Source organism: Hyperolius riggenbachi, chromosome 11, assembly GCF_040937935.1.
Source record: "Hyperolius riggenbachi isolate aHypRig1 chromosome 11, aHypRig1.pri, whole genome shotgun sequence".
Lineage (NCBI taxonomy): Eukaryota > Metazoa > Chordata > Amphibia > Anura > Hyperoliidae > Hyperolius > Hyperolius riggenbachi.
Window position 1 is genome coordinate 89,863,987 of NC_090656.1, and position 24,711 is coordinate 89,888,697.

Here is a 24,711-nt window from a genome sequence, read left to right on the forward strand (position 1 = left end):
GGTTAACAGATTGGGCTTGATTCACAAAGCGGTGCTAACCTACTTAGCACGTCTAAAGTCTTTAGAAGTGCTAACCAGGGTGCTAAGTAGGTTGGCACCGAATTATCTGATTCAGAAATTCGGTGCTAACCTACTTAGCACCCTGGTTAGCATGTCTAAAGACTTTAGACGTGCTAAGTAGGTTAGCACCGCTTTGTGAATCAAGCCCATTGCCTGCAAACATCAGACAACACGTAAGGACCCTTATCCCTGAAGAGCCTAGAACAGCCTGCTTTTACATGCTTACTGTAACGATCGGTGTAACACAGAGAGGATCTGATTATTGGTGATCTGCAGTATCACCGATAATCAGATATATTACTAACCTCTGGACACCTGAGAGATATGAGTGTTTGGTGCAACAGTAATACTTTGAGAACAATATCAGGAGGACAGGTACAAAGGCAGTAAGGAATACTGCTAGAGTATGAGTACCTTTCAGCAGCCTGAGAATCTCCCGCAGGGAGGAGTCAGACTGGGAGAGGAAAGGACCAGAGCGTAAGTGACACCAATAGGAGGATGTCACTGACTGATCTGTGAACTATCTCTTAACTGAGGAGATAGCTCTCAAGGTCAGACAAGCCAGGTCGGCAACACACGGACATACAAAGTACAAAGACAGGAGGCTGATTCGGTAATCCTAAGGCAAGCAGGGTTTGGCAACAGAGTATAAGATATAGCGAAGTACCGAATCAGTGAACAGAAGAGTGGTCAGGAAAGCAGAAAGTCATAACAGATAATAAACAATGCCTAGTCTTGGGTGTGAGCTCCGTGATCATCAACACCCTGGAACTAGTCTGACATATAACAGAATGGTAACACGAGTCCCTAGTCTTGGGTGTGAGGTCCGTGATCATCAACACCCTGGAACTAGTCTGAAGTATAACAGAATGGTAACACAAGTCCCTAATCTTGGGTGTGAGGTCCTTGATCATCAACACCCTGGAACTAGTCTGAAGTATAACAGAATGGTAACACAAGTCCCTAATCTTGGGTGTGAGGTCCTTGATCATCAACACCCTGGAACTAGTCTGAAGTATAACAGAATGATAACACAAGTCCCTAATCTTGGGTGTGAGGTCCTTGATCATCAACACCCTGGAACTAGTCTGAAGTATAACAGAATGATAACACAGATTCTGACAATAAGGTCTGAGTGCTTCCACGTAGTGATCGCAACGGCAGACAACCAGCGAATGACCAGCACCCAGTATATATAGCCCAGCGCTCTCCAGCGCCTCCCCTAAGTGCTGGACCAATGGGAACTGGTTGAATCGTCAGCTGACCGGCTTGGTCAGCTGACTCCCTTCTGGCTGTCATAAAAGTTCTGCCTCTCAGCGCGCGTCCTTCTGAACCTGTGTGGACTATCAGTCCCAGCCACACCAGACATGTCTTGCGTACCACCCGCCGCGCTGCACGCGGAACCAGCCGCACCGCTATCAGGGCATGCGGCGGTTTCTCCGCGTTCAGCCATACTGGCAGATGTAGGCCTACGCGTGCAAACCGCCGCGTTGGATGCGGAATCAGCCGCCTTGTTCTGAGCACACGCGGCGGCTTTTCCACGTTTTCTCACACCTACCAAGATCCACACAGAGGGAAACCCAGGCAGGCCCATAATCTCAGGGAGAGGAACTTTTACAGAGAACATCTCAGGGTGGCTGGAAAACATCTTGAAACCTCTTGTCTGTAAAAGACCCAGCTACATACAGGATACCACCCACCTCCTGAACAAACTGACAGCCATCGGCCCAGTACCTGAGGGAACCATACTGGCCACGATGGACGTGGAGTCCTTGTACACGAACATTCCCCATGATGATGGTATTGCGGCCTGCCGTAAATATCTTCAGGGTCAGGGCATGCAGGGAACTGAGAGCCCCCTGCAAAACGTTCGATGGCAGATCCCTGTGGGACACAGTTAGCTCCCACTTCGACCACCTATCTAGCAATGTCAACAGCACCCCGAGGAAGCGGCGCCATAGGGGGTGCAGGGCGGGCGCCCTGGCACGACTCAAAAGGAAAGGGCTCCGCTCCCCCATCCCTGCCATTCTACTAGCGAACGTTTGCTCGCTCCCCAACAAGGTAGATGAGCTGCTCCTACTCCTCAACAGCAAACCTGCAATCAGCAGGAACACCCCAGTTCTCTGCTTCACCGAGACCTGGCTGAACGATGGCATCCCCGACAACCTCCTGCAGGTGCCAGGCTATAACCTCCTCCGTGCCGACCGGGATCCCACCCTCTCGGGGAAAAAGCGGGGTGGCGGGATATGTTTCTACATTAACTCTGCATGGTGCACCGACAACTCCATCCTTAGCATTAGCTGCTCCCCTGACGCCGAGATCCTAGCCGTCAACTGCAGACCGCGGTACTCGCCCAGAGAGATCACATCCTTTGTTCTTGTCGGTGTTTACATTCCCCCCGATGCCAACACTAAGCAGGCCCTGAGCTCCCTGAGCGACTGCATCTCCCGGTGGGAAACCTGCCATCCAGGGGCCCTCCTCATCATATTGGGGGACTTCAACCACGCAAACCTGAATCACGAACTGCCAAGGTACAAGCAACATGTCACTTGCCCCTCCAGGAATGACCGCACTCTTGACCACTGTTACACTGTCCACAAGAACGCGTACAAGGCTGCCCAAGGAGCTGCCCTGGGGAACTCCGACCACAGTCTAATTCATCTGATCCCCACTTACAGAAGGCACCTTGATACCAACAAGCCTGTCGTCAGGTCAACCAAAAGGTGGACAGAGGAGGCAAAGCTGGAGCTTCAGGCATGCTTTGATTGCACGGACTGGGCTGCCCTGGCGGCTCCCTCCCTGGGGGAATGGGCAGAGAATGTCACCTCCTACATCAGTTTCTGTGAGGACACCTGCATTCCAACCAAGACCTACAAGGTGTACCCCAACAACAAGCCTTGGTTCAACAGCAAGCTGCGTCGGCTCAGGAAACTGAAGGAGGTGGCGCACAAGTCCGGTTCCCCGGAGGAGTTCAGAGCTGCCAGAAATGCCTTAAACCGGGAACTAAAAAATGCAAAGAGGGTCTTCTCGGACAAGTTGAGCCGGAGTCTTCAGTCCAACAACTCACGGGAGGTATGGAAAGGTCTGAGGGCAGCTACGAACCTTAAGCCCCCACCCCAGCAAGCAGCCCCCAGCACTAAACTGGCCGTTGAACTCAACGAGTTTTATTGCAGGTTCGAAAAGCCACCCAAGCAGTCTGGCACGACAGCGACCAAGTACAATGGGGCGCACTCCCCCCTATCTGTCCCGGGAGGTGGCGGTGATGCTCCGACCGCAGTTAGTGAGGAGGATGTACTACGGCACCTACACAAGCTTGACCCTAGGAAAGCTTCGGGCCCGGATGGGGTAACGTCAATCTGCCTGAGGACGTGTGCAAGCCAGCTGGCCCCTGTCCTCACCTCCATCTACAACAGATCCCTTATGGAGGGCAAGGTCCCCTCCTGCTTCAAGAGGTCCACGATTATCCCAGTCCCCAAGAAGTCGGGTAACACAGACCTCAACAATTACAGACCAGTGGCCCTAACCCCCACCATCATGAAGATCTTTGAGCGGCTGGTCCTTGCCTCCCTGAAGCACTCCACTAACGCCCTCCTTGACTCACACCAATTCGCATACAGGGCAAACCGGTCGGTAGAGGACGCCATCAACATCAGCCTGGAGTACATTACGGAGCACCTCGACAGGCCAAACGCCTATGCCAGGCTACTGTTCTTGGATTTCAGTTCTGCCTTCAATACCATCTGCCCTGAAATCCTGCTGGCCAACCTCGCCCAGTTGGGAGTAGCCCCCCCCCTCTGCAGGTGGATCGGGGACTTCCTGTCCAACAGAACGCAGAGGGTCAAGCTAGGCAATTGCTTCTCCAAGATGAGAACTACCAACATAGGTGCTCCGCAAGGGTGTGTCCTGTCCCCGCTCCTGTTCTCCCTGTACACCAACAGCTGCATCTCTACTGACGACTCTGTCAAGGTCATCAAGTTTGCGGATGACACCACAATCATTGGTCTCATCAGCGGTAACAATGAGGACGCCTACCGAGGTGAGATAGACAGGATCTGCAACTGGTGTACAGATAACAACTTAGTCCTCAATGCAGCAAAGACAGTGGAACTGGTCGTGGACTTCAGGAGACGCCCCCCCCCCCCACTCCACCCAATTCTCATAAGGGATATCGAAGTCTCCAGGGTCCCCTGCGTTCGGTTCCTCGGCACAACCATCACTAAGGACCTAAAATGGGGGGAGAACACCACCATAACCCAGAAAAAGGCACAGCAGAGGTTATTCTTCCTGCGCCAACTGAAAAAATTTGGCATCCCACGCGAGTTGCTCAGGAGCTTTTACACTGCCACCGTGGAGTCCATTCTTTGCACATCCCTCATTGTCTGGTACGCAGGGGCATCTGCTAGCGATAAGTACAAACTCCACAGAGTAATCAGCACTGCAGAAAAGATCATCGGTCTACCACTGCCACCCCTCAATCTCCGCCACACGGCCAGGATGAGGACTAGGGCCACCAAGATCTCGACCGACCCCTCCCACCCGGGCAGTCGGTTCTTCAGGCTCCTTCCACTGGGCCGCCGCTACAGGGCTGTCCCCACCAGAACCACCAGACGCTGGAATACCTTCTTCCCCCAAGCGGTACTCAAACTGAACTCGTGACAGCTGTGCCCTTCCCCTTGCATATAACCCCGGTTTGACTGATTGCCGCCCACTATGTACATGTCTATGTTCATGTTTATGTAGCCTACCCTTCACCGTATGTACATAGTTCTTATGTTTGTTTGTATGTACAAATGCCATGCTATGTGCTCCAAAAACAATTCCGGGTATGTCTCTGGCATACTTGGCGAATAAAGCTGATTCTGATTCTGATACATGTAAAGCCTATTGCTGGACTGATCAAATTCATTCTCACTCATAATTATTTCACTTTTGGACAGGACCTCTATTTACAGCAGATGGGCGTGGCAATGGGTTCGCGATTCACACCACAGTATGCAAATCTCTTCATGGCCAAAATCGAAGAGGAATACCTCAATGCATGTGGCATAAAACCCATGGCCTACTTCCGCTTCATTGATGATTTTTTAATCATCTGGTCCGCAAGTGAGGATGATATTTTCCAGTTCCACAGGAACTTCAATGCCTTCCATCCTACAATCAAATTGAAACTTACCTACTCTCACACAGAGATTAACTTTCTGGACACCACCATATACATCAGGGGTAACAACATACAAACCTCTGTGTATCGCAAACCTACAGACCGTCCCACATACCTAAGATATGACAGTTTTCATCCCAAGCACATTAAGAACTCTATAATTTACAGCCAAGCTATAAGGTACAACCGGATTTGTTCTGACAGGATGGACAGAGACAAGCACCTAGATCGCCTTAAGAACACTTTCATTAAACAAGGTTACAGTCCTCCTATGGCTGAGGCCCAAATCAGGAAAGCCAGCAACATCCCCAGGACTGAACTCCTGAAATATAAGCAAAACCAGAAAGAGGAACATGTCCCTTTGGTTGTCACCTACAACCCACACCTGGAAATCTTAAGGAGGATTGCTAATTGAACTTCATCCCATTTTACACAAGGATCACAGACTGAGAACGATATTCTCTAAACCTCCACTCTTGTCATATCGCAACCACACAATCTAAAACAGATGATTGTCAGGAGTTCTATGAATAGGCCTCAACAAAACGGAACATCACCCTGCCGACAAAAAATATGTGGGACCTGCAGACACATTTACTCCACTGACAGGGTAATGATACCAGGTTCACAACAGGAGTACAGAGTACAAGGTACATTTTCCTGTGGTTCCACCAATTTGGTATATTTGATCATGTGTGCTAAATGCCCCAATGTTATGTACGTGGGAGAAACTGGACAAACTCTGCGCAAACGTATGAATGGACATAGGCACACTATTAATTATACCAAATCTGGACTCCCAGTTGCTACACACTTTCGGTCCAACGGACACAGCATGGATGATCTTCGTGTCACTGCCCTGAAGGGTGGCTTCAAAACAACAAATAATCGATTAATAGCAGAAACAAAATTTATAAATTGGTTCAAAGCTGTGCAGAACGGTTTGAATAAGGACAACAACTTTTTATATTGGTATGAGGCTGATGATATTTGAACTTTCTCAGCCATTCTATCTGAACTTGTGAACTAAGAATTTACGATACCTCTGGGTCAATCCTAATCCCAGGTAAAGCTGTCTGTATCACCAGCTTGCAAACTAACAGGATATAAGACCGATATAAGCCAGACGAAGGCTGCAAGGCCGAAAGCTTGCTTATTTTTATTCATTTTTAGTTAGCCAATAAATGGTATCATCCTGATTTAAAACTTCTTGCTTTTATTTAAGTACATGTGTGAAAGTCACTTTTGATGATTTTATATATGGTGATGTAGCAGCGTTGGTAACCTTTCAGTGTTAGTTTCCTGGTTCAAATCCCAGCCAGGGCACTATCTGCACAGAGTTTGCATGTTCTCCCTGTGTCTGTTTGGGTTTCCATATCGGCGCTACCCGCTCGCGTCCCTTCCCTCCAATCAGCGGGAGGGAAGGGACGCGGGCGGGTAGCGCCGATACGGAGGAGGCGGGGGAGCACCGCTAACAGACAGCGCATAGGTAAACATTGTGCTGGCGACATCCTGTGTGTTGCTAGCACTGCAGGGGGTATAGCGGCGCGCAGGGGGGTCCTGGAGGCACACCATGGGGCAACGGAGGCTGGTGTTAGTGTGCACAACCAGCCTCTGTGCCCCACTAACATAATTAAATCCCACCTCGGGTTCTCTTTAAGTCGGAACAATGTGCTATCTCTGTCCCCTGTACCTCCTCTGTGCACCCTTGTGCCTCCAGTGTCCCCCTCTGTGTCACCTCTGCCATCTGTGCCTGCTTATACAAGTTTAACCACCCTGGTGTTCTATTAAGATCGCCATGGTGGCTGCGCAGCAGTATTTTTTTTATTTTGTTTTTTAAATCATGTAGCTAGCCTAGCGCTAGCTACATGATTCCCCCTTCCCTGTGGCATCCCTCCCACCCCTCCGATCGCCGCCGGCGATCAAGCCCATCCGCAAAGCCCGTTCTGAACGGGATTTCCTTTAGGGTTTCCCCCGTCGCCATGGCGACGAACGGAATGATGTCATCGACGTCGTGACATCACAGGGAGTCCCGATCCATCCCTCAGCGCTGCCTGGCCCTGTTATGCGGCGGGTAGCGGCGCATCGGTGGCGATCGTCCTCAACACGCAGCTAGCAAAGTGCTAGCTGCGTGTTTTAAAAAAAATTACGAAAATCGGCCAACCAGGGCCTGAGCTGAGCTGAGCTCGTCCACACGCCAAAGGGGTTATTAAAAGCCATTTTTTCTTTGAATTTTTTAAAATAGATTTTCTCAAAAAAAGTGCAATTTGAAAAAAAAATGTGGGGGCTTATTCCCATGGAAACACTGAATCCATGCCGTTCGTATCGGCGGGTCATTCGTAAGTCGGGGACTACCTATATTATCGTTTTTTTAACAAACGTAATTATAAGTTTAACTTTTAAAACAGGGAAGATTATCGTTTTCACAATTTGCGACTTCATACACATTATTAAATGTTTTTTCATTTGTAAAATATTATTTGTAAATGAAAAATAACACAATATTTTTATAAACGCTATTACCGCTTATCGTTTACACCCTGCGCCCTTTTTTCCCGATGCCCTTTTTGCATGTACGCTTTATAAAGTGCTTTTCTCCAGCAGGACTGGAAGAAAATGGGGAGCTAAGTAGAGGTGCAGGCACTGAGAGAGCACTCGATAAGCTATGCTTTTTTAGGGTCAATTTCACTGGGAACAGCCAGTTGACCTATCAGTGTGTTTGATGAGGGAGGAAACCAGAGTACCCTGAGGAAGCCCATTGCCTGTTGTGCCTATGATAACTAGAGTTTAGATAAGTCTTGGTCTAGTGGTGACTTCCAGTATTGCAGGCTGATTATAAAACCTTATTTTACCTTCTCTAAAGCCATTTCTTTCTCTCTCCCTCTTCCCCATATTAAGGATCTTTTTCGGTTGTCAAGTCAACCGGTTGTGCAATCTTTGGAATATATTACTTAGAATATGTTAACCATTCTTTTTCTCTTGCCATATTTTTGTTTTTCATAAACTCGAGAAATTAACTTTTAGTATTTATTTTACTCTTAGATGGATCCAATTACAAAGAACTTCTGGGTTCTCTGGACACAGCCTTCCTGGTGGCGTATGCTGTTGGCATGTTCCTTAGGTCAGTATGTGGAAACATGGCTTTGAAAAAATTGACACTTGATTACTAATCAGATAATTGCTTCCTGCTGTGTAATAAGAATAGGATAGCTACTGCACAAAATAAGAACTTCTTTCTTCTTTGAAAAAAGGAAATATGGAGTCACATGAAATGTGCCGTAAAGCACAATTAGGGCTCTTTCACATTAGGGCAGATTTTCTGCGTTTCAACGCAAAGGATAAAGTTTGCATTACCCAAGGTGAAATAAAAGTCCATAGACTTTCATTTTAGCTTTCACATATAATGCTGTGTTTTTGTGCGTTGCGTTACACTGCACCCAGGCGCAGTTTTTTGGCCAGCGCTAGCTTTATGCGTTACAATGTTAGTCAATGTAAAACGCACACTATGCGCGTTTTTAATCCGTTAACGCAGGCAATCAGTCCCAGAATGCAACAGAGGAACAATGTAGAAAGTTGAAAACTAAAAGAAAAAAAAAATTACCTGCGTTTTCCTATGTCCTGTAACGCATTGAAAACGGATTAAAAACGCACACTCACTGCAGTCCAACGCAAGCTCTGATGTGAAAGAGCCAGGGATCTCCCTCTGACCCTGTCCGCAGGTTCACTGCTGAAGTGTGGTGGTTGGGGGAATTCAGAATGATGTTGTTTCAAATTCAAACATCAACACTACTGATAGAAAGCTGTACATTCAGGAAACGGTCACTGTCGTATTTATAGCATTAACTGGATACTACATTAACCACTTAAGTACCAGCAGTCTCTGCCCCCTTAAAGAGAGTCTGAAGCGAGAATAAATCTCGCTTCAGACTTCATAGATAGCAGGGGCACGTGTGCCCCTGCTAAACCGCCGCTATCCCGCAGCTTAACGGGGGTCCCTTCACTCCCAAATCCCCTCGTTTCAGCGGGGGAGCGCTTCCGGGTTGGGGCAGGGCTAACCACCGCAGCCCTGCCCCACGCGCGTCTGTCAGCGCGTATCTCCGCCTCTCCCCCGCCCCTCTCAGTCTTCCTTTACTGAGAGGGGCGGGGGAGAGGCGGCGATGCGCCGCTGATAGACGCGACTGGAGGCAGGGCTGCAGCCGTTAGCCCTGCCTCCAGGAGCGACCAAGTCTGCGACCAAGTGTCGCAGTGGGGGATTTGGGGGTGAAGGGACCCCCGCTTAGCGGCGCTATAGCGGCGGTTTAGCAGGGGCACACATGCCCCTGCTAACTATGAGCTCTGAAGCGAGATTTATTCTCGCTTCAGAGTCTCTTTAAGGACCAGAGACCGCTGGTACAAGAAAGGGTGGAATAACGACGAATTGCCGCACATACCCGCCGCAACTGCCGTCCACGTCGGGAACCTCAGCCACCCTCTCTATGATGGCAGAGTTCCTGTGAGCCAGTCGTGAGCCGCTTTCATTGGCTCCTGACCCTGCTTATCATTATAAGCCAATTGGAGTTGCTTACGTTGATAGACAGGGTCAGGAGCCAATGAAATCGGCTCCTGACCCGCTCACAGGGCTCTGCCGGTATAGAGACCGCAGAGCAAGTGAGCTTCGGGGGGGAGACAGCGGCGAGATCATTGGGAGTGACGGAAGCAGCGAGAATGCGCGGCGTCCGTGTATTGCAATCTACGCCCTGGCAGCCAGTTAGCCATCAAAACAGGGCGTAGATTTCAATTAGCGCGGTCCTTAACTGGTATACAATATGTATTTTTATTTTAACATGTTATTAATTTGAGTCAAAGACATGTAGCATAACTATGTGGTCAATAAAGAGCCAGGTTTTTCTAATAATATACACTAATGAGGATTATAGCTTTTAAGGAAATTAAATATTAGAGAACTCTTAAATTCTGAATCAACCCTTGGACAAGGAGACAGGAAGTGTCTATTATAATTCTACCTTAAAGTGACACGAAAGCGAAAAAAAAACCCTTTATGGTATAATTAATTGTATGTGTAGTACGGATTATTCATAGAACATTAGTAAGCAAAGAAAAGAGTCTCATTTTTATTTTCTGTTATATAGCTTTATTTTTATAACATTGCATCATTCTCTAATATTTGCAGTTTACAAGCTACACTTTGTATTTTAAATTATAAAGCAGAGCAGAATAATGTCTCTTTGAACTTCCCTGCAGTAAAACCTTTCATGAACAAGAAACAGTGAGAGACAGGTTGAGATAAGTGCAACAAAAACCAGCACTGTAGCTGACCAAGCTTGGTCGAGGAGCTCAGAGAAGCGCTTTTGCATAGATAACTGAAGTTTCTTAACCCTTCCTGTACTGGAAACAATATGAGACTCATATCTGTGCTACTAATGTTCTATTTCCTATCTGTACTACGCATACAAATCATTATCTTATAAGTTTATTTTCACTTCAGATTCTCTTTAATCAATTCATATAACTAGCTGTGCCTCAGTTTTGTGTTGAGTACTTAAATAACTGAACCACTGCATGCATTTCACATGCCAGAAGGCCAATGTTCAACATCTAGAACCTGGAACTGCCAGACATACAAGGTACTACAGGAGGGGCAGGGGCAAAGAGGGCAGAGCTCAATTTGTCAAGACCTGCTCGATAGTAGAGAAATCAAATTACTGTAGTGCAAAAAAAATGTACCGTATGCTTTTTTGACTGCTATTTTTTGCTCACCCTGCACCTATCTCATGGGCAGCGTACTAATAGGTACGCTTTTAATCATATTTACTATGTTGCAGCAAAAACATAAAGTACTTACATAGTTTTGTTGAAAAAAAGACATCCACCCATCAAATTCAACCAGTAAGGAAAAAAAATTTGGTACAACACAAGCCTGAACCCGCTACATATTCCAACAGATCCGGGGGAAGGAGAAACCCCCTTACAAGGTTTGGGCCAATAAGCCTTAAAGGGGAAAAATTCCTTACCAGCTCCAGATGGCAGTCAGATAAAATCCCTGGTTCAACATTGTCAGGAATTACCTACTAATTATAGCCGTGAATGTCCTTCAATATAAGGAAAGCATCCAACCCCCTTTAAATACAGACTTTGCCTCAACTACTTCTTATGGTAAGATAAACCACATTTTAAGCACCCCTACTGCAAAAATGAGCCAGCCAAACCAGGAGGTGCAGCCCTAAACATTCATCACAATATTAGTGAAACTTAATCTTTTCTCAAACAAAACTGTGCTTCACAGATTATACGGCCAAGTCGTTGTCCTTTTGAGAAGTTCATAGTCTAATACCTACCATAGTCATGTCTCTTTCACAGTCCAAGGTTATCTTTATGTTTCCAGCATTATATCTAGTAAATACATAGAAAATTAAATAACAAATCTGTAATTCTTTCTCTTTAAATCATTACATGCAATGATTGTCTACTCCCTATGCTAATATTAAACCATATTTGTGAAAATCCACTCCATTCATTTACAAAAAAATATTCCCATTTTCAGATCTCCTAGGCAAGGTACCTATCCATTTCTAACACTTTAATTAATCAGGTCTCCGCGTCACTTAGTTGCACTAGGAAGCTAGCACCCTAAGTAAGAAACAAGGTACAAAGTGCCGCAACAAGGTACAAAGTGCCGCATGCTTCAATGAGCTGACTAGCTTTTAGCTCCTGTATTCGCTTGGGAGAATGCAATGGGAGAATAACACAATAGTTGTTGAATTCCTTGTCGTTTGCCATTTCTCTTTGCCTGCAGTGGTGTGACTGGTGAGCGTCTTCCCCTGCGCTATTATTTGTCTGGTGGAATGGTAACCTGTGGTGTGCTTACCGTTTTCCTAGGATTGGGCTTTTACTGGCATATTCATGCCCTCTGGTACTACATCTTATTTCAGGTGAGAATGCTAGATTAAATTAAAGCAATCAAAAAAATAGTAGAAAAAAAGCTTTTAATGTGGTCTGACTGAAATTCAAAAGCCTATTAATACTGTAACTGTTTTCAGCAGATCCTGCAATTCTTGGATCTCTATTTATGTTGTCTGAAACACATTCTCATAGCCACCAAACAGAGCAGAATACTATAGTTTTGTCTTACATATTGTATGATTGTGATAATTAATATTCGTGTGAAGATGGCTGAGCTTGCCTTCACCTGTGCAGCACAACCATATACTGTAGATGGATTAACTCAGTAATCTTGGAGAGGATATAAAGTATCGTGCAGAGCAAAAGCAGAGATGTACGCTGTAGTATCTCCCTGTGTTCTACTAAAGTGAAGATACTTCCAAGCAGTACTTTACACAAATTGGGAAAGTTGGAGACAATTTACACTCACCTAAAGGATTATTAGGAACACCATACTATTATGGTTTGACCCCCTTTCGCCTTCAAAACTGCCTTAATTCTACATGGCATTAATTCAACAAGGTGCTGAAAGCATTCTTTAGCAATGTTGGCCCATATTGATAGGATAGCATCTTGCAGTTGATGGAGATTTGTGTTATGCATATCCAGGGCACGAAGCTCCCCTTCCATCACATCCCAAAGATGCTCTATTGGGTTGAGATCTGGTGACTGCTGGGCCATATTAGTACAGTAAACTCATTGTCATGTTCAAGAAACCAATTTGAAATGATTCAAGCTTTGTGACATGGTGCATTATCCTGCTGGAAGTAGCCATCAGAGGATGGGTACGTGGTGGTTATGAAGGGATGGACATGGTCAGAAACAATGCTCAGGTAGCCTGTGGCATTTAAACGATGCCCAGTTGGCACTAAGGGGCCTAAAGTGTGCCAAGAAAACATCCCCCACACCATTACACCACCAACACCAGCCTGCATAGTGGTAACAAGGCATGATGGATTCATGTGCTCATTCTGTTTACGCCAAATTCTAACTCTATCAACACTCATCAGACCAGACAACATTTTTTCCAGTCTTCAACTGTCCAATTTTGGTGAGCTCGTGCAAACTGTAGCCTCTTTTTCCTATTTGTAGTGGAGATGAGTGGTACCCAGTGGGGTCTTCTGCTGGGACACACAGATAGAGCTACAGCGGATGATTATTTACACCTATTAGAAGCTATATTCCTGCTTCCTATCATTCTGAACACATTTTACTCACAGGATTACAGCCAGTAAAGATTGTTTCTGTATGCTGGATAGCATACAGTCCTCCATAGTAATGCACACAGTGAAACCTGTTCTCTGTAAAGGTAATTTTCTTCACATAAAACATGAAAAGATGAAAAAAAAAAGCCTTTGTATTGCTATTTGCTAGTAATTACTGAAAATATTTGGTATGTGGCATTTAGAATTTTAGTTAACTTTGATAGTTGGTCCTTTAACCAATCGAGCACATTTTGGACCACCTTGATCAACATGCTCGATGACTGGATCCACGGCTAAGCACTTATCTAGCACCCAATCTGCATTTTATTGAGTCAATCTCACAGCATCTGGCTGCTGTTTGTGCTTGCAGATGGTCATAATAACGTGACTTCACTGTGTAGATTGCTTATGGTCTGTCTTCAATGTGACAGGTTCACTATAAAGCCCAATCTACACGATACGATTCTTTATACGATTCTATTTACGATCCGATTAAATCCGACATGTCAGATCAGGATTTGATTTGATTCAATTCAATTTGCCATTGCAAACCGATGGCAAATCGAATCTAATCGAATCCAGATCGGACATGTTAGATTTAATCGGACCGTAAATAGAATCGTATAAAGAATCGTATCGTGTAGATTGGGCTTTAAGCCGCATCTACACACGTAGATGCGGCCGCGATGCTCCTTATCAATCGAGCCGCTGATGCGGCTCGATTGATAAGATCCAACAGGACGGATCTTGCTTCCGCCGATTCCCTGCTCGCTCCCCGCGAGGGGACAATGGCAGGGAATTGAGCGGAAGATAAGCGGCACTGGCGGGGACGAGCGGGGAATCGAATGCGGTGCACGAGCAGCGAGCGGGGACGCGGCGGGCACGCGGATCGCAGCCTCATCTACGCGTGTAGATAAGGCTTTAGATGAGTCCAAAAATGTATGAAGTAAGATTCAAGCTTGAGTTGTAAATTTTGCCTGTTACTTCTTCCTTTATAAATCTGCTCCCACTGGCCACTGTCATTTCTAGTCATATGACACTGCCAAGGGAATGGGTGAGCACTGGTATACTGTAGTAACAGTTTGCCATTGGAAGCAGGTTAATGACGCAGGAATAAATAGGCACAATTTATAACTCAGCTGGACACAGGATTAAGACTGAAAGAGTTTAATAAGCTGTGGTACCTTGTGCATACATTACCACAGAGTACCGCAAGCTACTGCAATGCAAATACATTGAAACTTTGTGAACTTTAAACTCATACAAGTGCATTGCCAGTGCATTTTGACTAAGCACCACTCATTTTGTACAGAAATTGGCTAGGGGTACTGTACTTGCCCAGCTACTTACTGCAGGCCAAGAAGCTGACCATGGTCTGAATATCATCAAGATCCACAGACACCAAACAGGGCCAAACACCTCTCTTCTGGGGTCCTGGAGAATAAGTCTACTGGCCAGTTAAAGATAATAAAATATAACAACCCCCATTACAAATTGGTCAGGGCGGGAGTACTTATCTGATCGCTTAGATTTTTTAAGAGATTGGATGGCCTGATTATTATTTGAAATGGGCAATGGGTCACAGATAAATGATAAATGGACAGGTCAGCCATGCAAAATACATGAGGGTAAAAAATAACGCTTTACACAGCAGTGATAACTCATTTGGGAAAAGAGCCCTGCCCAAATGATCTTACAGTCTAAGGGCATAAGCGGTAGAACAGGTATGGGGAGCTGTGTTCAAGGAAGTGCTCAGTGGATTGTGAAGGGTCTTAGGTGAGATCACATGTTTGCCTGCAGAGGTGAGTTTTCAGGTTCTGCCTGAAGATGGTCAGTGTGGGTGAATGACGAACAGATTGCGGAAAAAAATCCAAAGATGTGGGTACATTCAAGAAAATTTTGTATGCAAGAATAAGAAGAGGTGACTAGAGAGGAGGAGTGGAGAATGTTGTTAGTAGAGCAGAGATTATGTGCAGGGCAATAACAGAAGTTGGTACACCTTTACCCTTACTACTTTGATACAACATTAACCCAGGTGTTGTCCCAAAGAACTCCAGTATACTGCTGTTGGCAATAGCAGCTGACAAATAGAGTTGGGGGAGGGGCCTCCATTGCTCATATGGGTGGTAAAGGCAACAAAGAAGGTTTTTGCATCAACATCTCATCTATAATCTTGCAGAGTACTGTGAATGGTCTGGAATCCATACAGTTATAATTTTTTGCTTTGCTTAACCTGATTTGCCTTCTTAAAACAGAAGGTACTTGCGATAATTCAGCTTTACGGGAACATCTGTGGTTACCCACAATGCACCATTATTGAATATGCAAATTATCTCCATGTTCCTGAAGACAGGCTTGCATCCAGAAACGCTGGTGTATAGCCAGCCTATAGCTTTAAATTTTACAGAGCCACATCAACCCCACATGCAGACAGACAGCCTGTTTCGGACTTTTGGTCCTCCTTAGTACATGGCAGGGATTGATATGGCTCTATGGGATAGGGCTTGGACCAATACAACAGAGTAACCAAGCAGCTCGGGGTGAACCAAACCACTAGGAAAGTATTTGTAGCTTTGTGACTTTAGTTCTTCCACTTGCATAGTTGGCAGCATCAGCTTATATGAAACAGCTAATCTTCCCTTAGTTGGTCTTCTGTTTGTTCTGTTAACTTAAACCAATTCCAATAATTGTATTATGTTATTGTTACAGATATTGGATGGTCTGGCGCAGACTACTGGATGGCCTTCTGTAGTAGCTTGTATGGGGAACTGGTTTGGTAAAGGAAAGTAGGTTACCTGCACTTCTTTAAATACAAAATACTAAAAGGGGGTCTTGGACATTCTACAAATGTAAAAAAGGGAGCCGTAAATATAAACATGAGGTTAGCTAATTACAAGGTACAAAAACAGAGAGAGGAGTTCCCAATGCTCAAACAGAATAACATCTAACTTCTTGCCTGCAATACAATAAAAATAGACATAAAATATATTGTTTAATCCAGTCATATAAGTTAACTGGGATTTTTGACAATTGTTTTAGTTCATGAAGCATGACCACACTATTTAACAATATCTACTGTATAATGCAATGGCAAAAAAGGCTTACAAGAGGTGTCTTCAAACAGTATAAAAATTTATTGAAAAATGTGTCATAACAACCACATAAAATCTTCCCTTACCCCCCCTTAAAAGGGAACCAGAGATGAACGATTCACACAAAATAAACAAACCAGTCGATAGCTTGTAAAGAATAAATGCTCTACCTGATAATTTTGCCACTCTGGTGTGCCTTTTGTTTTTTATCCATTATTGCTCCAGGAAAAATCCAATATGGCCATCGGCTCATATCCCTTCTGCTTCCAGGTTATGAGCTGTTCTGGATGTGCTGTCTAGCCTCTATGAGACTATAGAAAAGCAGGGCTGCTGCTGCAGCCTTTCATCTGTGTGCTTTCAACTTTACTATTCTGGTATGCTGTGTGGCTGCCTGTAGGAAGTGTCTCTCATAGAAATGAAACTGCATACAGTAGATAATAATAATGACTGGCTGCACAGTGCACACAGATCACACAACCACACTGTCTGTTTCGGAGCTTCTTTCTGCAGGAGCAGCCCCTCCCATGTCATCAGCTCTGAGTATGCAAAGCAGGAAAGCTGAGCCAGGAGGGGGCAGGCTTGGGCTTGAAAAGACTCCACAGAAGACTGACTCAGCTATAATGATTCCAGGTCAAACCTAGACTGAATGCTCAGTCAGGGATTCTTATCACAGCTGATAACAGACAGATTAAGCAGAGAAGAATGAAACTAAAGGCTACCAAATGCAAGGACGGGTCCACCGGACCCTCCCGCTGGGCGGTCTTTAGCCGACAGTATGCGCGTGTACACGCTGTCGGCGGACTGATAAGGCTGTTTCTGAACGATCCGCTGACACGCATACTGTCGGCTAAAGATCGCCCAGCGGGAGGGTCCGGCGGACCCGTCGTCGCATTTGGTAGTGCGTGTGTACGCACCTTAAAAGCAGGGTAGGTGTTTACTGTCATGTTCCCACTGAAAAATGTAATAAAATATATGAGGGTGCTTCGTCTCTGGTTCCCTTTAAAAAATACACGGCCGTGTATCTAACAAGTCAGCTGACATGACTCACATATACTCTGGGCCACACAGCACTAACTGAGGCTCTGTAAATAAAGGGTATCACCCCCCCCCCCCCCCATATCGTTAAAGTCCCAAAAAGGAACAATGTCCTCAGATAGCTGGTTCAGCTCAGTGTTAATGGTAACACACTTATTGCACTTATAGCATCACCAGCATATCACTCCACTGTTATGATGGTTTCAAAAGTCCCCACCAATGAGATGCAAGGGATTTACCAAACAATTGAGATTTTGACTGTGAAGTTTTCCCATATTTGCTACTGAAGGAAGCCTGTTTGAGTGATCCGTGCTTTACTGGGCTGGTTTAAGATCTGCCTTGAGTATCAATTGTTTGGTAAATCCCTTGTATCTCATTGGTGGGGACTTTTGAATCCATCAGAACAGTGGAGTGATATGCTGGTGATGCTACAAGTGCAATAAGTGTGTTACCATTAACACTGAGCTGAACCAGCCATCTGAGGACATTGTTCCTTTTTGGGACTTTCACGATATAGGGGGGGTGATTCCCTTTATTTACAGAGCCTCAGTTAGTGCTGTGTGGCCCAGAGTATGTGTGAGTCATGTCAGCTGACTTGTTAGATACACGGCCGTGTATTTTTTAAGGGGGGATAAGGGAAGGTTTTATGTGGTTGTTATGACACATTTTTCAATAAATTTTGATACTGTTTGAAGACACCACTTGTAATCCTTTTTTGCTAGTGATCCTTGTGACAGGAGGTGGCTCCCCCAGAATGGGGTACAGTTATGTGATATGCTATAGTGCATCCCAATAATTTTTCCCTTGTATAATACAATGAGCATGCCAAAAAGACACATTGGCCTCAATGCACAAAGGCATGTTTAATAAAAAAAAATTCTGTTAAAATATCACAAACTGTATTTAAATTATGGAATTCAGAATGCAATCTCTCCAATCCAAGAGCCAGCAAGATATTTTTAGGAAAACGCTTCACTGACAACAATTGCAGAAATTTTCTAAACTTAGATATCTTTTTTTATTTTCCTTATGGAGCATTGGCTAATTAGCTCCTGAGATTTCGTTATGTACATTACATTGCTTCAAAAACTCAAGTATTGTGTATGGAGGTTACGCTATGCGAACAACACACACTACTGCGTAAACACTGGTAAAAGTGCTGTGCGCTGTCTGGACACATTCATTTTACTGCTATTTCCTGAATGAGGTCCATTGTTCTTGTATCCACAAAGTATCAAGGTGTCAGTGTGCCATTGTTCTAGGATATCCAAATGTCAGTATGTCACTGTTCTGGAAGTCCCAAGCATCAATGTTCCATTTTTGTGGGACCTAAAAAAATTAATTCAGATTGTTGCTTAGTTTTTAATGTCTCTAGTTTTTTCTGCTGTAGTTATTGAAGTTCAGTTCTTGCTAATGGCTGATGGCATGTACAGTATGGTGAGAAAACCCTATCCCACATTTTCTGCTCTTTCCTTGTGTGACTTACAGGAGAGGAATCATCATGGGCATCTGGAGCTCACACACTGCAGTTGGCAATATCCTGGGCTCTGTAATTGCAGCAGCTTTTGTCTCCTCGGCTTGGGGCCTGTCCTTCATTGTACCAGGCATTATAATCGGGGTATTCGGGGTAATCTGTTTCTTCTTCCTCATTGAGTGTAAGTCGTGGATGTTACATATGTTTCAAAACTTGATATGTATATGTAAATACAGTTCATTTATGGAAGTTCAGAACGTATAACTCTGGCCTTGTAGCCCTGGATTCCTAAGTCGATTTACATCAGGGACAATACTGTATCTGGTTTGCATGTTCTTCATCTTCATGAATTTCCTCTGGTGTGTTGCATGCACCGGTTCCTTCCCATGTCTCCAAAAAATACTGCTACTTCACAATATTAGCCATATATTTGGTAAGGACATTAGATTATGAGCCCATTTGAGGAACAGAGACACATTAATTATTTTGTGTACTCTGTAAAGTACTACATTATAACTCAGTGCTGCGTAAATACCACATATAAATTAATGAATGCCATCATTACTGATTGGCAAGTTGAGAAATGTAAAAATGTCACACATACAACCTACCCAGGGCTCTTCAGCTTACTTGCAGTACACCATGTTACCTTGTAGCTAAAATCTCATATCTGTGAAAAATCTGTTTTTGAGAACATTATTTTCTGAGCCTTATGAATATGTAAGTTATGTATTCCCACCTCACACCCTCTTCAAAGCACAGCTGGGGTATGCAACAGAACTGTGACTAGAGGCTGTAGTTGTCCCTAAAAACCTTTCTAGATAAAGAGGTTCTGGTGTCTAGGTAGGGATCTACCATTAAAATCTCTAGATATGTGTCTCAACTGTAGGTCTTTCATTCTCCAGGGCTGGAGATCATCGGTGAACATAAATTATCCTGCACATCTGGCCTGTCATTATATAAAAAAAAATTGTCCAATAATAGGTGGTAAGAGTTTGTAACCCTTACCTTGGTAATATGTGTGCGAAGTTTATAATAGAAAATCCAATCCTCAGAGGGGAAAAACTCCTGCAGCCAGTAGAAACCCATCTGAAAAGGTGAAATCCCTCCCTCCCAATCAGCGACGTTTACCCAAGGTTGATTCAAATTCAGCCTCAGACGTAATGGCTTCTGGGTAATGACATCGCATGAAGCTCCTTCTTGGTTGCAAAATAGATTATGCTGATGATTTTTAAGGCATGATATCTTCACGGAAACCCCCAACCTACCTCGAAATTGCAGTCCGCAGGTTCACAGGATAGCTTTATATACCCTATTTCAGGATCCAGTGAGACTGCAATTTGTCAAAAAATTGGGGTATCCCCTCCCTATACTCACAATTTGGAGTGTGTAGAAGGTACAAGTGCTGAAATATCAGGCCTTAGATATTATGTAATGTAAAAAAGGTGCCCGGTAAAAAGGGTGCCAAAGATGGCTGCTAGTAGAATACCAGTAAAATTAATGATAGTCTACTACTTAATTACGATAGTAAAATATCGGTAACCCTACTCTCACACAGAACCCTCCCTCTACTGGTGCCTAACCTAGGACCACCCCCCCCCCCCCCCTGGTGTTGCCTAACCTTAACCCCCCTAGTGGTGCCTAACCTTAGCCTCCCCCTGGTCATGCCTAACTTTAGCCAACCCACTGATGCCTAACCTCAACCCCTCCCCAACCTTAACCCCTAAGGACACCCCCACACTCCTAACACTCAAGAACCCCACCACCTAACCCCAATATTAAAAGCTGTGATTAGCAGCTACAAATGGTAAATAGAGGCTATGAACAGCTAAACAGCAACTAGAAGTGGTTATAAATGGTAAATGGCAGATATAAACCTCGGGCACTCAAATTACCGTTTCTAGCTGCTAATTGCGGCTTTTAGCATTGCCACCTATGGCAGGACAAGGGGAACTTCAGCCTAAACAAACATACTGTCATCAAGTTACATTAGTTATGTTAATTAGAATAGATAGGTAATATAATCTCTTACCCATCCTGTTTTAAAAGAACAGGCAAATGTTTGTGATTCATGGGGGCTGCCATCTTTGTCATGGGGGCAGCCATCTTTTTGGTTGAAAGGAGGTGACAGGGAGCAGGAAATACAGTTCCAAGTGTTCTGTGTCCTGATTACCCCTCCCAGCTGCACACGCTAGGCTTCAAATGTCAAATTCAAAATGTAAAAAAAAAAAAAAATTTGCACCAAAACAGCAGAACGAGAACAACAAAATCAGAAATCCCATCATGCTTTGCACAGCATCAGGGGAAAAAAGCCTGGGCAGTTTTCTTCTGTGCAGCTAAAAATGAGGCTTGTATAAGAGAAACAAAGTTCTGGTGCTGTGAAACTGTTAAAGAAACACAAAGCCTTTTCAGTGCTGCTGAGTCGATTTTTAGTCCGGAGGTTCACTTTAACAGGGTGCATTCAACGCTTTTTTTTACTCCTTTGTAAATATAAGCAGCATAATACTGAAGAAAGTGTGATCAGACACAGCAACAGCATAGTAACCTAGTGTAGAGGAGAGAAACAGCAGGCAGAAATAGCAGAAAATAACAGTACGAAAACTTGTTTCACACTGAAAACCTCATTCAAGGAGCAAGAATCGGTCCCTGAATTAGGATCGTTATGGGAAATTCAGCAAAATAGAGACAATTTTGCAGAGAAAAAAGGCGTGTGCCTTCAAATAAGGGAATAAAGAACCTCTTTTTAGCTCTGCATGCCAGGAATAAACATAATCCCTCCCATATTGCATGAGGCAGTTTTTCACCAGCGCACTGACAGAATAAAAGGATTTTTTTCTCTCTTTTGCTTATTATTTCTTCTTTTCCTCACAACACACTCTCTTTTCATTTGTTTTGCAAAAAAAAAAAAAATCTCTCCTTGCAGTTCCCCTTTAAATCCAGAATAGCCTGATTTTTTTTTTATTTATTTTGGCCACATGCTCTTGACTTCAATCACACATCTGCTTATTTACTAACCTACCCTCACAATGATCCAGTATGACCCAAGTGAGGGTTGCAATGTTTTTACAATAGCAAAACAATTATTAAGACATCAGAGCGAGTTCTGCAGGTTGGCTTATTTCTTCCAGATAAGCGGAATCTTAGTAAATCAGGCCCAAGGTGTCTGGACTTCTCAGCGTTTTGCTGCTTATGAAACCCACGTTATCCATGCTTTCTTTGCAGATCCAGAAGACGTTGGATGTACCCCTCCTGTGCAAAATGTGAGTCATTATTTTTTACATGGTGAAGGGGACCTGCAATTCAGCACGGTTCCTCCTGAGGGCTCATTTCCACTATCGCGAATTTGCATGCGTTTTTCGCATGCAAATTCGCATAGCAATACAAGTGAATGGGACTGTTTCCACTTGTCAGGATTCCTTTGCGTTTTTCTGTGCAGAAAAAATTCGCATGGCAGAGCCATCAGAATTCGCATACCGCATACCGCTATGCGAATCGCATACAATGCATTTAATAGGAAATTCGCATGAGGTTTGGGTATGCGAATTTTCATGCGAATTTTCATGCGAATTCGCACAGAAACAATGGAAAAGCACACCAGCACTGCCATGGTTAAATTCGCATACATCGTCATCCATGCGAATTCGCGTGCGAATACGCATGAAAATTCGCATGGACCCGCATGCGAATTTCGCATCCGCATGCGAATTTTTACCGCGGCGATTCGCACCGCACAAGTGGAAATGCAGCCTCAAACACTCTCATCAGGAAGCTGCCAATGTCTACTTCCCGTCCTGTATACTGTTCTTGGTCAGTGGAGCTATACTCTATCATTGGTGTGACTAGGATAAATGTGCGAAAATGAACACGTCCTGGGAGTCAATCAATAGAACACTTCATTAATAAGTAGAACACTTCATTAATCAGTAGAACACTTCATTAATCAGTAGAACACTTCATTAATCAGTAGAACACTTAATTAAACGTTTTAGAGACAGTTACACCCAGCAAACTGTAAATTAAAAATACAGCTAGTACAATTACCTCATAGCTGTCTTTCTATTATCTTTCAATAGTCCCCAATACAACAGAAGTCAGACTAACGGTGGCCATACATGGTACCATTTTTTAATCCAATCTTACCATTTCTTTGTAATATAAGGGAACTGCCTAAATTATCCTTTCAATATATTCACTTAATTTACCCTTATACTACATAGAAATGGTAAGATTGGATGAAAAAATTGTACCATGTATGGCCACCATAAGTTGTGTGAGGACCGGTTCACACTTGCTTAAAAATTGTACCCATTCAGGACTTTTTTTTAAAGCTCCAATTAGCGCAGGAAGCGGATCCTAATATGAAAACTAGTGTAGTTTAAGGGTAAACTTAGTAAATACTGTATATTGAATGGAAAATTTAGGCAGTCCCTTATATTACATAGAAATGTTAAGATTGGATGAAAAAGATCATTAGTGTACAAATACAAGGAATTTAACCAGAACAGTGCTGTTCCTTTATGGTCAAAAATGTAAACTGGATTTTGTTGGTGGCTTAGGCAGTTACACATACTGTATTATGCTTCTATCAGGATGAAGGAGAGGACAAACCATACAACGATCAGGTCATGAATAACAGTGCAGAAGACTTGCACAAGACTGGAGCAGACATAGAGGATTCTGGGAATTACCAAGATCTGGCTGAACGCCCACCGGCTATCACACTCTGGGGAGCTCTGAAGATACCGGTAAGCAGTGGCCCCATACATATCCTGTACGTTTTTATCTGTCTTCAGTGACCTAACTATAGTAATTGACTCTGTGGCAAGGCTTACACTATCCCCCTCATTGGGATTTTACACTGCTCCCCAAGCCCTGCACTTCCTTATCCTACATAACCTGTACTCCAAAAACTGCAATGGAAAAATGCCTGAACATGGACTGGGAACAATGATTTATAATATGCAAACCATACATAGTGGTTTGTTTTTTACCTTTTAAACATTCATGGAAAGATGATGTAGCAGCTCATGCCAGGCTCTGGGCAAGTCCTCAGGAACAGGAGCCCCATGTGATCACAAACTCTACAACCCCTATTCCTACCCCACTGATTACCCAATGTTTTCTCATAGCTGCTTTTTTCTTTGCAGGGTGTTGCAGAGTTCTCTCTGTGTCTGTTCTTTGCCAAGCTGGTCAGTTACACCTTCCTGTACTGGCTTCCACTTTACATCGCTAACGTGGGTAAGATTATGAATTATGTTACTAGGAATGCTGAGAAAAGAGGCAGGGACAGCTCTGGAGTAAAGAATATTTTAGCTCAGGAATTGTTGGGCTATTAAACTTGTTTTAAAACTACATTGTGGCTTTGATGTTCCAGCTCACTTTGATCCCAAGAAAGCCGGAGACATGTCTACTCTGTTTGATGCTGGGGGTATTATAGGTAAGACCATGTTCTAGTGTCAGCTTTTCAACTAATAATGTGAGGTTGAGGGGAACCCCTGTATTTAGTTATGTTGTTAGATTAAAATAATTTATATCTGAATACACAAGTATTAGGAACAGAACAGTATGTGTGTGTATAACGAAAATATAAGTGCTAATGGCATCACTACAGAAACATTCTATATGGTGCAAGTTTCTGACACCCTCCTGGTGGTCAGAAGGAAAACTCTAAAAAGTGGGCTTTCTGATAATAAGTCTCCATAATGCTGCCTACAAGGAAGCATTCTGCTGTGGCCACTGAGCTTA

The 24,711-nt window shown here is 44.1% G+C and overlaps 1 protein-coding gene and 1 long non-coding RNA gene across 2 annotated transcripts in view; one reads left to right on the forward strand and one right to left on the reverse strand.

The window, feature by feature from the left end:
• LOC137538914 (uncharacterized) overlaps positions 1–24,711 on the reverse strand; it is a 169,473-nt gene that overhangs the window by 49,976 nt on the left and 94,786 nt on the right. The window lies entirely within an intron of this gene.
• LOC137538611 (glucose-6-phosphate exchanger SLC37A2-like) overlaps positions 1–24,711 on the forward strand; it is a 115,083-nt gene that overhangs the window by 28,132 nt on the left and 62,240 nt on the right. Inside the window, exons 4-11 of the mRNA XM_068260890.1 lie at positions 8,264–8,342; positions 12,015–12,150; positions 16,075–16,151; positions 18,981–19,147; positions 22,189–22,226; positions 23,556–23,711; positions 24,114–24,204; positions 24,341–24,403. Coding sequence (XP_068116991.1) covers positions 8,264–8,342; positions 12,015–12,150; positions 16,075–16,151; positions 18,981–19,147; positions 22,189–22,226; positions 23,556–23,711; positions 24,114–24,204; positions 24,341–24,403 — 807 coding nt within the window. The remainder of the gene's footprint in view (positions 1–8,263; positions 8,343–12,014; positions 12,151–16,074; positions 16,152–18,980; positions 19,148–22,188; positions 22,227–23,555; positions 23,712–24,113; positions 24,205–24,340; positions 24,404–24,711) is intronic.